The sequence below is a fragment of the Vespula vulgaris genome, chromosome 4 (assembly GCF_905475345.1).
Source record: "Vespula vulgaris chromosome 4, iyVesVulg1.1, whole genome shotgun sequence".
Lineage (NCBI taxonomy): Eukaryota > Metazoa > Arthropoda > Insecta > Hymenoptera > Vespidae > Vespula > Vespula vulgaris.
In genome coordinates, this window is record NC_066589.1 from 2,872,353 (window position 1) to 2,890,145 (window position 17,793).

At 31.7% G+C, this 17,793-nt stretch overlaps 2 protein-coding genes across 4 annotated transcripts in view; one reads left to right on the forward strand and one right to left on the reverse strand.

Moving 5' to 3' along the window:
• LOC127063138 (neutral ceramidase) overlaps nt 1-17,793 on the forward strand; it is a 33,401-nt gene that overhangs the window by 6,659 nt on the left and 8,949 nt on the right. The gene's annotated exons all lie outside the window — the stretch shown is intronic.
• Nucleotides 982-7,036, reverse strand: LOC127063147 (cuticle protein 19-like). The gene is made up of 3 exons (XM_050992524.1): nt 6,873-7,036; nt 4,438-4,710; nt 982-3,010 (listed from the first exon to the last, which is right to left on the reverse strand). The coding sequence occupies exons 1-3, from the start codon at nt 6,879-6,881 to the stop codon at nt 2,741-2,743; spliced, it is 552 nt and encodes a 183-aa protein (XP_050848481.1). The 5' UTR covers nt 6,882-7,036; the 3' UTR covers nt 982-2,740.

Consider the following 17,793-nt stretch of genomic DNA (forward strand, 5'->3'; position numbering starts at 1 on the left):
ACAGTTTTTGTAAAATATTACACATAGAACTGTCGAGATGGTATATACATACATCATATACGAGACGCAATCGATAGGCATTGGTGTATCACGTAACTCGTGATTCGTCACGCGAAGAGTTACGTTATGAACGTTGTAAGAGTCAAAAAAGAAATTGACGGAATTGGAAAAAATTTCTCCGCATTTTTCATTCTTATTGTGTTTATTATAATAACATGCCTACCGTACGGGTTTATAATAATAATAATAAAATAAGGTAGGATGAAAATAAAATCAAAATTATATGGTATATAGAATTATATATATTATATATAGTATACAGAATTATATATAGTATATAGTCGGGATAAATTTCGTACGTACATATATATGTATATTATTTTATTATTTAGAGAGAATTTTTAGAGAAATATAAAAGACTTTGGAAATGCAATTTAATCAAAAATTTTATTTATTGCATGTAAAAAGTTTTTGTGTTAGAATTAGATTCATATTTTTTTTACTAATTTAATTTGAAACAAAAAATGTATACATTGTGAACCCATTAATTATGGTACAAGTAGGAAAAAATTGATTCTTTTTTAGAGAAATAGAAATTCTAATAAATTTAAATAGAAATTTTATAGAATACAATTTCTTTTATATGTGATTTTGTTTTCAAGAATGTCGACTTTAAATATCAGTGCAGTACGGGTTTATGTAAGTTAGCTATCATTGAACGAATCTTGATAGAGAATATCTTGTTTACAAATAGTGTTAGTATTACCTATATATAATCTTGATTACTTAATAGTGTCAGTGAGCTGTTATCAAATATTTGTCAAATATTTGTAAATGAGATATAGTTTGTATTTGATTGACTTAGATACATACGTGTTCAATTAATAATTACAATCAATTTTTTCACTTAGCGTAAACAGAAATTCTATTTTATAATTTTTATTTACTTTATCAAAAGACATCAGCGATTATTGAGACAATACAGGATATCAAATAATAATTAAAATCAAACGTTAACAAATTTTCTTGAATTAAACGATAATAAATTTTATTTCAATTGAGACATTAATTCAGTTGTAATTTTCTTTTCTATAATAAAACTCTGATTAACTTTAAAGAATTGCGAAAACTTTCTTCTTCATTTAAATTTTTAATTAATTTTCTGGACGAAAATGGACAATTAAAGATGATACCACGAAATATGATAATTTCAAACGAAAGCGAAAGTTTTCTCTTTCCTTTTCATTTTTATTTACAAGAAATTATTATAATGATTCATTATCCACACAATGAACAGGAGATAAAAATCATACAAGTTGAGCAACAAGTTTTTTCTTTATTGCAGGATTTTATCTATCGACTTGTAGTAATCGTAAGAAGAATATCATTTTAAAAGTGATGTGTTAGAAATTTTCTTCTTTTTTTTTCAGTACGGAAGGATAGGTTTTTAAATGGAATTTAAATATCTTATAAAGCAATATGTAATTTTATTTACATTAAATTCATTCAGGTATTAACTTAACGGCTTTCGAAGATTAGATTTTTTTTAACGTTTACCGTAGTACGTTTCATTCAAGGTTGTTTTTTTACTTAGAAATTCTGTTTCGGTTTTTATAGACTTAGATTTATATACTATGTCTCTATATATATATGTATGTATATACCTTCTCATCTTCTTATCTACGATGCAAACTCTCTTCGGTTTCACGCTAGATTCGTTCTACGTTTCTACGGCGTCGGATCTCTTCGATTCCAGCTTTATTCCGCTCGAATAACGAAATCAAAACCTCTTCTCTGAAGGGAATTCTTTCGTGAGGAAAGTGATGACTTTTCTATCTCGAAGTAAGATACTTCTATGTGTTGAAGACTTTGTCGATTCTATCGATCGGTCGAAATATGATATGAATGCATACAAGAGCGAAAAACGAGTTTTTTTTTAGGGAAGAAGCTAATGACCTAATGCTTTCTAGAATCGGATTGAAAAAATCGCATCTTCGTAATTTCTTCCTTTTTATTATTTTTCTTTCTTTCTTTCTTTCTTATCATTATCCTAGTCTCATCGAATATTATGACTTAATTCTGTGAGATATATTTTCATATGTCCATGAGTAATTAAGATATTTTTATGTTAATATTTTGTTTGGATATTATATTAATCTTTCATAATATTAACAGACATTTTCATAATCATTTAGATATATTATCTGAATCGTTGATTATGGAATCAAGTTTATATAAAAAAAAGATGATCTAAAATCAGTTGAAAGGAAAATAATACTCGTATTTATTTAAAATAATTATTTTCATATTCGGTGAGTAGAAAATGACAATAAAGATGATTTTGTATTTTCATATAAATATCATTAAATATTTATTTATTCGAGGTAAGAAGAGTACGTTCCGAAAGATTTTTATAATCTTTACGATGGACGAATAGTTAAACGCTCGTACGTTTACAACTTTACACGAGGAGAACTCTACTCGAGTAGTCAATATGGCGGACGCCTGTTTGAATATTTGGCGCGAATTGAGGTACATAAAGAAGAGAGAAAGAGAGACAGATGGAGATAGATAAATAGATAAATAGATAGATAGATAGATAGATAGATAGATAAAGAAGAAGAGAGAGAGAGAGAGAGAAAGAGAGATGGAAGATAGTAACGTTTCTTCAGGACATTGCGGACTGATTAAAATTAAATAAACAATCTCTTAATTAATTGTCTAAAAATAATCGATTTTCCTAGTCATAATGATTGTAATAAGCTGGCGATGAAACGTATTTGGCGATTGATACAGATTTCGGGTGAATCGCTGGTCCAACCTTCTTCACTATTGCATTGAATCCATTGTGATCGTCTGCTGTATACTCGACGATTCTTACGCTTCCATCAGGCTCGTTCACGCTATAAGAACCGTGAACAACATCACCGTCACGGACCTCATGTTGTGTTTTCACGTCGCCGGTGTGTGGATCGTGTACACCATAGTTGAAGGTGTATTTAGGGTGCGACTGAAACGAAACGTGTTTGCGTAAGAAGGTAATGTTGTTGCATTAGGTGCGCCAGTAATTCGATGGATCAAACGATTGATATTTCCCATTTCAAATTTTTATTCAAATATTATTTAGCGTATATTATTAGTCTTGAAGATTTCTACTGATATTCTACTATTAGTCAAATAATGAATCGATCTTTTATTTTGCTGAATAATTCTTATCGATCATAGATTTCAATTGACAAATCGACGAATATTGGGTTTTTCAATTAATCTCTATAATCCTATATCAATTAATGAATCGTAATTAATTAATTAAGTATTTAAATTCAACCTCACTTCGTAATTTTAATTTCAATATTCACTTTCGAGTGATATAATCTTTTAAGTGAAACTAATACAACGAAAACGAACGGTTTTAAAGAAGGGAAAACGATGAATGAATGAAAATGTCGTGGGAAAAGTTTCTACGATATTTTTCAATGTATCTAACAAGTCTATATAATAGAAAAAGCCGAAGCATCGCGTGTTACTCTCGAGACGATAGTTCGCTAACATTGGGACGATATTTCGCTACTGGTATTCAATTAACATCGCGAGAAAGCGACGACAATGGGCATCGCGGAACGTCGACATTAGAAATGAGATGCAGCACGGAAGGAGTTACAAAACAAGAGAGTCAGTCTGCCCAGTCTCTCACTCTCTATGTATGTTCTTTGGTGACACACTGAGGAATCTCTATTTAACATATGTGAAAACGTGCGTTTTAAAAGAGCATACAGACGACATGCAAACGTTATAAAAAGGTGACTCTTTGCTTTGTTTGTTACATAGAAAAGGAAAGAAAGAAAGAAGGGGGGAGAGAGAGAGAAAGAGAGAGAGAGAGAGAGAGAGAGAGAGAGAGAGAGAGAGAGGGAGACCAACAAAGCGTGTCGTATTTTAAAATTTCAACTTTTGTAGTACAATATTTTTGTATTACCTGTTAGAGTTACGTTGATTTCGTAAACGTGATTTTGTTCATTTTTTAATTTCACGTAAATATCGTTGAAAAAATGTTATTGATCCGTTGATTATACATAAATAAGATAATAAGATAACGCTTATATGTAGTTTTTCGAAGTGTAATCATTTTAATTCGATAACGATAGAAATTTTATATATATATATCTTAGAAAGAATAAAGTAAAAGAGATTTTAATAATACTAATGAAATTTCGAAATTATGAATTTATAATCTTTACGAAAAATACAATATTAATAGCGGTAAAGCTTATAAATTAAAACTGAATATTTTTAATAAAGATTTATAAATGTCACTTAGAACAATGTTTTCGATGTACATGAGTTACATAATTACCATGATTTTAATTATACAAACTGATAATATTAATCGACGGAAATAGATGAAGTATCGTGAAAAGAATGAAAAAGAAAAAAACTTACATAATAATCGTGGTCCTTGTCGGCGTGATGCTGCTTGTAGGAATGGAAAGTATGATCGAAGGATGAATCGGCGTGTAACGGTGCGGCCGAGACCGCGTGCACCGGAACTGCGATCGTTGGCAGAACGGCATGTCCCTCGTAATCCGAAGATCCCGCATATCCCGCGTCGAGGCCTTCGTAATCAGCATAAGAAACCGTGTGACCGGCTCCGTTGTAACCACTTACGAGAATCCCTTCGCACCACGCGAAGATGGCACAAAGCAGGTACAAAATCTAAAATGAAAAGAGAAAAAAAATACAATCGAAAATTTCTCTATTTTTTTTTTAAATTTTCTTAAAAAAAAGAAAGAAATATTCATTTGTCCGTCATTTAATGACAGATAAAAAAATCTGTAAAAAGTTTCAATACACTTGTGAATTTATTTGTCGTATATTACGTACATACGTCTATGTATATGAGTGTGTGTTATGTGGACTTATTATTACTTTTTTGGTTTTTCTTTTAATTTTTGTTAGAAAAGTTTGATATTTCTACGCGAAGAAAAATATAGACATTGTAATAAAAATATAGAATTTATAATACTTGGATATATGTATATGTCTTCTATGAGTGGATTATGACTTTCTTCTTTTATTTATTTTTTTTTTGAAAAGGAAATTTACATTGTAATAAAATTAACAATTTTTTTACAACAATTTACATTTAAATTTTAACAATATATAATTTACAAATTTTTAAACAATTTATATTTAATGCATTTATTTAATACACACACACACCCATGTATATAGTTATATTATTTTTTTTTTGTTTTTAATCGATCTGGGAATCTCCTTAAGAAGATCGTTCTCTTTTTCTTTCTGCAAGTGATCAAAGATATGATATTTATCGATCCGTGAAAAAGATACGCTCGTAAATACACGATAAATGATGTATAATGGAAGCTAACAACGGAAGGGAAGAGTTTCATAAATTTCAGAGTATTTCCTCAGAGTCTACTACTTCGAAATATGGATGAAAAATTCTCTTCTTCAGAAGTCTATTTACGAAGGCATTAGTTTATCCATTTCCTTTTTTGATTCATCACACACTTTCTATGGATTCGTATAAATCTTTCGCAAAAGAAACTTCTTTATTCGTTCTTTTGAGAGAATAAAATACATTTTCGTACTTTGAGATGAGACTGCGTTTTTTTGTTTTTCTTTCTATCGATCTCTTTTTCTCTGTCTGTTTGTCTATCTATCATTTCCTATTTTTCTATCGAAGAGATGATAAAAAAGAAGAAAGAGTTGAATTACAAAAGAAAAAAAAATTTAATTTCATATCCGTCTTTATTATACTTTAATCGAACACGAACTTCGATATAAGTTTGGAGAAGTCGAGTAGCCATTCTATTTGTTCTTTTCATTGTCTCATAGGAAAAATCGTAGGAAATTTCCTGTCGCAATTTTCCAAGAACAACGAGGACCTTGCACTTTCGATCAACGCGAGAGATTTATTGTTTGCATCTTTCTTTTTTTTTCTTTTTCTTTCTCTTTCCGTAATATAATTGTTGTTATATACGTAAAGATCCAAGTATAATCGTAAAGTAAATGAGAAGAAATATCAGTGAGAAAGATTTTACGGAATTTCCTTTGGCTATTCGTTTGAAATTCTAATGGTTGAAATACCTTCTAACTCTTTCTCTTTCTTTTTTTTTCTCTCTCGTATTGTATTATTGCTTCTTATTTACATTTCCATACCATAAAGGGAGCACATTCACGAGTATTATGTATCTATGTGTATATATATGTATGTATGTACGTATCTATGCATGTAAACATGTATTTACGTATAGAAAAGTGAAGTTTGTAAAGAAATAGTGACAATATCTATTCGAAATTCTGTTTTCATAAAAAGTTATTCAAAGAATCTGATAAAAGTGTAGAATTAATTATGATATATTAACCGAATTTTTTTACACAGACATTTAGAATGAAAGAATAGAAGATAGGATATCAATGATATCACTGATCTTATGTTATTTTCTCGAATAGAATTTATTGGAAAGATAAAGTGAAATAAAAAGTGGTGTTAAGGAAAAGAGGAAGAACGGAGAAAAAAATATACATAAATAATAGAAAAACGACGATATATAGTTTATATCTAATAGAATTTGTATGAGGAGAGAGAGAAGGAAATAGGTAAAGATAAAGCACGAAGTATCATATCGGTAAAGTAGAAGGATCGAAATAACTACAGGCGAAAACAAAACGAGAGTTTCTGTTTCAGAATAATTGACGTCTTTCGTCACCCACATGCTGACACATTAACGTAATGGTATATAATCAAAATTTGCAAAAGGAAAGAAAGAGAGAGAGAGAGAGAGAGAGAGAGAAAGAAAGAAAGAGAGAGAGCGAGAGAGAAAGAGACAGAAAAATGAAATTGTTCGTACCTTGAACATAATGTTTCTTCCACAAAAGAACAAAAAGTTCCAATCTTAGGTTATTTTATGCGAGAGAACACGAAGTCACTGATAGCATTATTCTCGACCGATGGGCTTATATCCATCTCCCACCAACGATGCTTTCGTTCCGGGCAAAAGCTCTCCTTCGAACCTCCTCGTTTTACTCCTTGCTTACCATATCTTTTCTCTCTCTCTTTCTCTATATCTCTATCTCTTGCTCGCAATGGTAGCCCCTCTTTTCTACTTCTGTAAAGTTGTTAGAGGCACGTGCTACACGCAACTACTCGAATACTATACCTTCTTCCTTCTCTTCGAACGGGGAATGATTGAACGCCCTTATTTTTATTTTTCGTTTTCTTTTTTTTTTGTTTTTATTATTTTATTTTATGGAGATTTTCTCTTTTTTATTATAGACAAGAAGTCAAAAAGTATTAATATAAACAAGAGAAAGAAGAATAAGAAGAAAAAACTGAAGTGATTTATTCAACATAATTGCATTATTTTGATCGTGTAAAACTTTGATTAATTTGTTCTTTTTGGCATTACATCGAAGGTTACATCAACTGACACATCAATTCGTAAATCGATCTTTTTTTGTCGATTCAATATAAATGTAAAAACGTCATACACATTTAATTGGAATAATAAATTACATTTTGAAATAAGAACTGATATACATAATGTACACACGTTTTCACTCGTAGAAATCAGGTTGTAATTTATGAATGTTCGAAACGATTTCATTAAAAATTGGATTAAATTAAGATAAAAGATTTTCTTTACACACATTGATTACATTGTAAATTAGTTGCTCGTAAACAAAAAAATGAAGTATGTTAGAGTTCTCGTACGTAATTTCGTTCGAATTTAACAAACTAACAGAAAGAAAAAGAGAAATAGAAAGAGAAAGAGAGAGAGAGAGAGAGAGAGAGAGAGAGAGAGAGAGAGTTCTGTTAACACATATTAGCCAATAACTCCTACTTATATTCATGAATTTCGAGTTAGTCCAGGTGCTCCACTTATTATCTTTAGAGTTCTCGTATCACGGCCATTCCGTAACGACCGTGAATTTTGTAATTTCAACAAGTTTCGAGACACGGGAAGAGAACAAGCAACGGTGGTTTCGTTTCATGATAAAACTTTGTATATAGTTAATCCCTCCCACTCTATGCTATAAGTATATGAGTAGTTCTCATTACACGAATGACATTGCCTGACTCTTGTAATTGAATGTTTCAACGTTTCCGCGAACGATTTCGTTAACTTACAAGAAATATTACCAGCTTTCTTTCAACGTTAGCCTCGATAAAGTCTTCCCCTCTCATTCGCTCTCTCTCTCTTTCTTTTTCTCTCTCTCTTTCTCTACTCTCTTACGCAGTTACTTATTATCTGTCAGTGTTCTTGCGTCCTGGGGCAATCATGTTTCATAAGGTACACAATTCACTCGCATACTCCACCGAATTAGTTTCGACTTCGTCTCCGTAACATCATCTCATCCACTGTTTTTATTCTTTTCTTCCTTTCTTTCAACCTTGTACGTAGACAAACGTGTTCGAGAAAGATATCATTTTCTATACCATTTTTCTTTCACCTTTTCCTACCATTCCTCTGATTTTTTTCTTTCTCTTTCACATATTGATCCACTTTCGTCAGCTGAAAGTATCATATCACTATAATTTAATTTCAGACTTGCGACCTTCGCAAAAATTCAATTGTTGATAGTGGAAGGATTCATCGAGTGGAAACCTAGAAGAAAATGGAAGAAAGATAGGGAGAGAGAGAGAGAGAAGTTTTTAATCTCTGAAAGGAAACTTCTTCCTATATTTAATCGAACTATTCACTCTACTTGTCTCTTCTTTATTCGTGAATTTAATTAGTAATTTTATATTAATCCTACGAAGACTGTAGTCGGATCTATTCTATTCGATATATCATGATAATACGAATATAACGATCATTATTCTTTATATTAATGGGATATCTTGGATGAGTATTATTTTATGTAATTTTGCAACTTCCTTTGCTATTATTCATTTAAAAATTCGAAGATTGAAATTTCCTAAAAGGCATTCATTTCTTGTCTTACCTAATAATTTGCATTCTTAAACTCAACAAATGATGTATCTGCTTTCATAACGATTTAAAATCAGTTCGTATCAAAGGCAGGAAAACAGTGGCAAAAGTAACTGGTATATTCTTCTTTAATGACTACCTCACACCAGTGTTTTATGGATATTATCTCTTTTAACTGCTCGTTAAGTATACCCAACCCAGATGGCAATGTCCTTGCATGAAGATCGAGTAATCGCTTCCACGTTCACTCGACTTTGTTCTAGAAGGAAAAGATTCATCGTAGGCAAGCCTCTTGTCGTCTCGAATCTCGTGAACGATCCAGAGAAAAGTCTCGTTTGCCATTCAAGTCTTTACTTTCGAACTATGCGAATATAGCATAGGGGTGTGTATAAATCAAAATTATCGAGATTGGCTCTACTAATGGTAAATAATTTCTTGTTTTTTCTTTTTCTTTTTCAAACGAATAAGAGATATTTGTAGAGAGATTCATTTAATATAATTTTATTACTTGAAAAAACTAGATATTCTTCATTTTAGTCTTTGATTTAACGAAATTTCGTATCTGTAAATAACTAGAATTCTAAAAAGTAGAAGCTTACAATTGACTATAAAAAGATTTCATTATTTTTTTTTCATAATTATTAAGTTTATTCGTATTCTCTGTATATAAATATCTATACACGTATAATGTCATTGATAAAGTAATTCTTTCTTTAAAGTTGTATTTCTCATTATCTGTTGCTTTTCTAGTGAAAGAAAGAGAGAGAGAGAGAGAGAGAGAGAGAGAGAGAGAGAGAGAGAAAACAAGAATTCTAACGCGTTCTTCGAAGTACTTATTTGAATGAACATAGAAGAGTCTTATAAATATTAATCATTATACGGATTTTCTTAGCTCGTCGCCTTTCGTGAAAGTGTTTCATTGTCCGAGCATTAGCCTGACAATAAGAACAAACGTAACGTAGACGAGGTGTTTGCCTTCGTCATTTTCAATTTCGCGAATGAAATTGTTTTTGTACTTTATTTTTTTTTTAATTATCATTTTTTATTCGCTCAGAGTAAATAAATTCATCGATTTTTGAACGAATTAAACGCGGACGAATATCCGCGGCCGTGAAAGCGATTTGAATCCACAAGATGTATCGTATGTTTCCGTATCACGTTCTCTATTAAACATGTGTATGCACTCAATCATTCGCACGTACGCAGGTACGTATTGCGGTATGTCATCGAAGAAACCACTTTCGTGGTGTTCCATTACATGGGATCGACTTGGAAAGAAGAAAAAAAAAGAGGCTTTTACGTATGCTTTTATCATCAATGTCAATGCCCGACGATATAACAGCATCACCGCTTGAAATCAACTTTCATTCAAGACTTCATTGTGAAACGATTAAAAGGACTTTATTTTCCTTATTCGATATCGATTGGATGAAATAACGTTAGAATATACATATTTTCGACGGATATGAATTTTTTTGAACATTTTAAAAAATATGTGATAAGAAAGAATATTTTTAGCAAAATTAATAACGTTTGAATACATTGTTTCCAAATTTAGATATATTTTAAATATATTTTGTGATACGAATTTTTGAATGATTTACAGGATATGTATTAAGAAAAACATATCTTCCAATAAAATTGATAACGCACGAATAAATTATTTTTAAGTATAATTACATTTTTTGTATGTTTGAAAACATCAATCTTTGGGGATAATTTAGAAAATATATACAGTAAGAGAAAAATATCTTCTTAAAAATTGAAATCTCAATTCTGATTAATCGGTAATAGGAAAATTAATTAATTGTTTTTCTATATATTCAAATTTTCGTATTTTTCACGATACCCTTCTGAATATAAATTTTTTCCTAATAAAACATCGATCACGTTGCTACGTATGATATGTAAACAAATTTTCACGTCGTGATACATAATCATTTTTCATTCGTAAGTTATTTCATAGATCGGAAAGGTAGCGATGGAATAAAATTCAGAATTTTCGTCGATCGATTTTCTCTTCTTCGAGAAAAGTTTAAAAGTCATTGGTGTTGTTACGGTTCTAACAACCGTGAAAGGTTGCTTCGTGATCATAATAGAAAAGAGGGAGGATCGTAGTCACAGATATAGTCACATATCGATAAAGGCAACGTGAGATGTGTGCCGAAGACGTATGCACGTTACTTAGAGTATTTAGTATGTATGGCGAACTGCACCATAGCTGCGCCAACTTCAAATGCATACATCTCTCTTCCTCTCTCTCTTATACACAGACATATACATATATACACGTGCATCATGGTAACTATATAGGACCATGGAAAGCTTTACTCCCACGTTGCATTCGACTGTATAACGTGCAAATATATAATGTGCAAATCCATTCCATTTTTCTTCTTTTATTATTTTTTCATCTGTCCGATGAAATATTCCGTTTTATAGGATCGTGAAAATGGACGGTATAATGCATCAAATAGTCGAGTAGCATAACTTCAGTTATGCTGCTCGTTTTCATATCACATTCGCGATCAAAACATTGTTTTCAATCTAATGACTCGATTGTACGAATCAACGTAGGTAGACCGATTAATGATGGAAAATAATTATACCACGATTTAATAAATTGTTAGATAAGGATATGTCTTTAAACGTTGATAGTACAGCGAAGTTGCTGGAGTAACGTTTAACGGAAGCAAATATGCGTGTAATATCATCATGTTTGTTGTCTTTCATCTATCTGTCTTTCTTTTATTCCTTGGAAATCGTATCGTACTATCTTCCTTGCACTAAAGTCGATTGGACGTTAACTGAGAGTGTCGGTTGGGTTACGTAATGCATTGTTTAACAGAGTGATTTCAATACAATCGTGTGAAAATGAGAATCATCTAGAGAGAGAGAGAGAGAGAGAGAGAGAGAGAGAGAGAGAGAGAGAGAGAGAGAGAGAGAGAGAGAGAGAGAGAGAGAGAGAGAGAGAGAGAGAGAGAGAGAGAGAGAGAGAGAGAGAGAGAGAGAGAGAGAGAGACATAAAATAGAAGGAAGGAGAAAAAGAAATGTTTCACGTATCCTTGGCACGGGCCGATAGAACAACATGAATCCTCGCTAACTCTATTTCTTTTCTTCACTAGTACCTTGTCTATAGCGTGAAGCAAAGGCCTTGCTTCACCGAGGACAGCTTTCCGCTTTGCGTTGTAGCCTAAGTCAGTGTCGACTTTTTTTATGTCTTTCTTTCTTTCTTTCTTACTTTCTTTTTTCTTTTTTTCTTTCTTTTTATTTTTATTTCTTTCCCACCTTTACTCAAGAATATAGTGCGTAACGTTGTCATTGGCACTTTTTTGCTATTTAGCATCCAGATCATTATATACTGTCATTGTTTCTTGGAAGCAACGCGTCGATTATTTAAATAAGTTTGTTTTTTTTTTAATTATGCTAAATCCTCTATAACAAATATTTTTTAATTATGTGCTTTTTGATGAAACTTTAAATATTTGTTGTAAGAAATTAATTATTTTTAAAAATATGCCTCTATTGTACTACGCTTCTTTCATCAACCTCATTATCTGAATGCTTATCTCATATTTCAAACTAGTTCTCCTTCATGTTTTGTTATTATTACCTTTAAACTTGTTATTTTGTTGAAGCGTGAGAAATATCATCGATTGTTCAATAGATCGTGACATACGTTTTTTATTAGAACACATCGTTGATCTTATTGATCGAACACGTAGGATAGACATGATTCATTGATTCACATGTCACGTATACGGAATGTCTTCGATCTTTCCATTAATATTATTTAATATCATCGATATTTCCGTAAGCTAAATGCGATTATGATTATGAGAACGATCTACTTAAATATATATATATATATATATATATATATATATATATATGTTTTCGAATAAATATTGGAACGATTCCTCAATGTACTCAATCGATTCAAAAATAAATGAAAAATAAATTTGATCTAACATTACATTCCTGATCTACTTTAAATAAAAAATATTTATCATACTTGTTGAAATCGAACGGTCGAATGAATGTTTGTGAAATTGAGGAAGGAAAGACGACAGTATTCTCGTTAGATACGTCCGAGATTAGAAAGAGAAGTGCGAGCTGGAGATGATGTACACTTGTTATTCAGAGACAGTCAAGAAAGGAAGCGTGTGTAACGTACGAGACTGTGAATAGTTAATGCCTGGCTGCTCCCTAGTTTGATTTCGTGCAAAGCAAACACAGTATGTCTCTTTAAAACTTGGCGAGAAGTGAAACCAACAACGGCGACTCCTCTCGCGATTGAATAACCATAGTCGTTCGCGTCGTTGACACGAGGAAGAAGAAGCACTTCCATTTTTTTTTCTCTTCCTCCCAATAACATCATTTCCCGATATCCTACTACTTTCGTATTCATAGCATGCGACAAACCCCCAACGACGAGAAGTTACGTGAAGATTTCGTAACCCTTTCTCGAGCATTTCGCGAGTAGAAGGGAGAGAAACAAAAGGGGTAGAGGGAGAACGAAAATGACCTATTTGCATGAATTTTTTTTTCTTCGAAGGATTTCAGTTAATTTTAATACCAGAAGACGAGAGTAGAAATGGAAAAGATTAATAACGAGTGTTAGAATTCAATTTGTTCTGGAATCTATGTTGAAATTTTTTCGACATTATATCGAAATGAAAAGGATATCAATTCTAATCGATCGAATCGCAATCGATAGGGAAAAAAATCGTGATCGATCATTCGATACTATCTTGGAAACTTTCTTCTCGCACATTTCTTCAACGTTCTCACGAAACGTGACATTTTTCTTTTTCTTTTTCTTTTCTTTTTTCCAGTACTTCTTCCTTTTATTTACATTGAAACCTGAACTGCATACACCCAATCGACGTGAGTTTAAAGACCACCAACGCATTAGTGAATTTTCTCCCACGACTCTATGGAAAGGAACGATAGAGGAAGGAGAGGGATATACGTTCTGATATTAGTCTAAGCCTTGTGCAAGGATCGATTAGCATAGGGCGGGTGTAGTTAGTAGTCTCCAGGAAAAGAGTCATTTGCGAGAGGGGATAAGATGAGAATGAGAGAGAGAGAGAGAGAGAGAGAGAGAGAGCACAGAGAAAAAAAATGGAACGAGTCACTCAGCACCGATCCGCGTATTTACACGTTCCTGTTCCCACGTCTGAAAGCAGGACATTGCAACTGTGTAGCACCTCTGCCTTCATTATATACTGTATCTTAAGATCTATAAGAGTAAGGACTTAGCTTTCGCGCTTAAAAATCTTTTACTACTAGTCTTGTCTCGCTATTAGATATTACTTTCATACATTAACTCTGTTTCTCGTTCTCCGTTGTTGTTATTTATATTTCTATTGTACTATTATTGTATATATCTGTTTATTTTACTTTTCTTCATCTCTTTCTCCCTTTCTTTCATTTTCGCTCTCGATATATATATATATATATATATATATATATATATATATATATATATATATATATTTATTTAAAGATATGGTCGTCACTGTGATCTCTCGTTCTTTTCGATAAAAGAGATACAGTTATTCTACCGAATCGGTTTTCAGCCACCGATACAGTTAAACAGTTCGTAATTATTAAGATACCGAGTAAATTAATCATTACGATAATTAAGAGATGTATAAAATGTAGTTACTTATATATCAGATAATTAAAATACGTAAAGTTAAGTCCGATATAAATTCAACCAAGGTATTCGGAATTTAAAATTATCTTACAATTTCAAGGAATATTTCCCGAGTAATTAATTACCTTTCGGTTCGCGCATGAAATCTCATAAAATGCAATTTTTTAATAAGAAAAGTATAAGGGTAATAACGAGATGGAAACGAAAACTAAAAGAAAGGAAGAAAAGAATGAAAATTGAGATAAAAGCTGGGGATGGACAAAATGAAATTAATGAATTAATTTTATTATTGAAAATACGTTGACACTCCCATTTAACACTGCTACGTTACTCATACTCTCTCTCTCTATCTTTGTCTCTCTCTCTCGCTCATTCTCTCAAATTATATGAATGCTGGTATAATTGCACAGACTAAAAAACGAATATTAATAAACTATAACTAATCGTATAATCTCTATATTCAATTAAACATGAAAAATTATTTATCAGTTACTATATATTATGGATGAATATATAACTAACAAACCATAAAATACCTGAAGATGGCACTAATCAACAAGCGAGTTTTTCGTTTAAAAATAAATTTACATTATATTAATATGATCTTACTTGATCTAACATTGATAAAAGAAATTACTGTAATAGCCAGAAATAAAAATTTGCACAACACAGAATAAATTACCTGCAGGGAGCAAGCATGCACGTGCCATCTACTGTCATTTCATATGCTCCTGTTATAAATCTCTATTTGATGGAGGAATTTCCTTCATACCTGAGAATTAAAATTTTTAACAGGGAATAATAACTTATCTGGAGGTAGCACGTTTGTCCGTGCCACGTCTTCTCCCTCCATATGTTCCTGTTACAAATTTCCATTTGTTGGACAAAATTACTTTATACCTGAGAATTACGATTTCCAACAGGGAACAATAACTTACTTGGAGATAGAACATTTACTCGTGCCACCTCCTGTCATTTCATAAGACCCTATTACAAATTTCCATTTGTTGGAGGAAATTACTTTATACATGAGAATTACGATTTCCAGCAGGGAATAATAACTTATGTGGAGGTAGCACGTTTACTCGTGCCATCTCCTGTCATATCATATGACCCTGTTACAAATCTCTATTTGATGGAGGAATTTCCTTCATACCTGAGAATTAAAATTTTTAACAGGGAATAATAACTTATCTGGAGGTAGCACGTTTGTCCGTGCCACGTCTTCTCCCTCCATATGTTCCTGTTACAAATTTCCATTTGTTGGACAAAATTACTTTATACCTGAGAATTACGATTTCCAACAGGGAACAATAACTTACTTGGAGATAGAACATTTACTCGTGCCACCTCCTGTCATTTCATAAGACCCTATTACAAATTTCCATTTGTTGGAGGAAATTACTTTATACATGAGAATTACGATTTCCAGCAGGGAATAATAACTTATGTGGAGGTAGCACGTTTACTCGTGCCATCTCCTGTCATATCATATGACCCTGTTACAAATCTCTATTTGATGAAGGAATTTCCGATATACCTAAGAATTAAAATTTTTAACAGGGATCAATAACTTACCTGGAGGTGGCATGTTTGTCCGTGCCACCTCTTCTCCCTCCATGTGTTCCTGTTACAAATTTCTGTTTGTTGGAGGACATTCCTTTATATCTGAGAAATAAAAATTTTAACAGGGAATAATAACTTATGTGGAGGTGCACGTTTGCTCGTGCCACCTCCTGTCATTTCATATACTCCTGTTATAAATCTCTATTTCATGGAAGAATTTCGGCTATACCTGAGAATAAGGAGTTTTAACAGGGAATAATAACTTACCTGGAGATGTCACGTTTACTTGTGTCACCTTTTGTCGCTTCTTATGCTCCTATTATTAATCTCTATCTGTTGGAAAAATTTTCGCTGAACCCGGTAATTACAGTTCTGTTCTGTGCATAATAATTTTTCTGAAAATGGTACTTGTAAACAGTATGACTTCATGTGATTCTGCTGCAGATCTCTATCTGCTTTATGGCGTTCTATTTTTGTCTTTACTAATGTATATTTTAAATGTTATATACAGAAGGATGAGAATGCAATAGCTTCGTGATGTATCTTTTGATTCTTTTCTACTTTGTCATTTCCGAAAAGGCTGGCCACACCTGTGTCTTAATCGAATAACATGACTATTTTTTTTATTGTCAACTTTTACAGCGATTGAAAAGATATGTAAATGACTATTCTGTGTTCTAGCTGATAGTTTCTACGACCTCGCTCTGGAAACCTTAATGCTGTTACAATCAAAAGAGAATTAAATTTTATACTCCATTTCTGCTAATAATGTTAAGAATAATTCTTTTAATAATAATGTCGTTTTATGTAGTAATTAAAAGTTTGGCTTCCTACTATATCCAGCAATATATATATTTGTTTTCTTATTTCAGTTTCTATTATAGGAATAAATAATATAAGTTTTAATCGAATTTATAAAATAGTATTGTAAATTGGGCAACTCTGCTTTTATGTCTATTTTATGAGGAATAAATGCAAAATAAACATGATCTATAATTGAATTTTCTCACAGCTATCGTTATCACGGAAACCAGATTTATTATGTCAAAGCGAATGATTAACACGCAATGTAATAATGTCCTTCAATGGCGAAGAGAGTTGCACGAGCGTAACAGAATTGAATCGTATCGATGGAAAAGATAAATGGTTCAATGTCGTGCAGAAGAGAAGTTCCGTATTATAGTAAACGCGTAATAGGTTAATGAAAACAGTGCGTGCGAACGAGAGGACATCTTAGTTCCCATTTTGTTATTATTATTTATGTAAATGTGAATTACAATCGGATTCACGATTATTATTATATGTTTTGTTTTAATTTTTATGTAAAGTGTCTTCACAGATCCGATTAAAAATAAAGAACCACATGATCTCAATATTTTATTGTGGAAATTTAATATAATTAAGAAATTAATTAAAAAACAGCTCATATTTCATGTTTTTTTTTTTTTAACTAATTTATCTACTTTTGAAAACTTTAGACAATTACGAAATTAATTGAACAATTGAACCGTACAAATTTTTTCATTTGTAATAATTTGTCGCGTTTCTCGATTATACTAAAGTAAACTTTGCGTGTTTGACGTTTATCAACTCTTTCGTTCTTAA

Bases quoted from the DNA above. Each gene is read 5' to 3' on its own strand.
- LOC127063147 (XM_050992524.1), bottom strand. The intron at 3,011-4,437 runs GTAAGTTTTTTT...GTTTCGTTTCAG, and splicing joins ACAAGGACCACGATTATTAT to TCGCACCCTAAATACACCTT.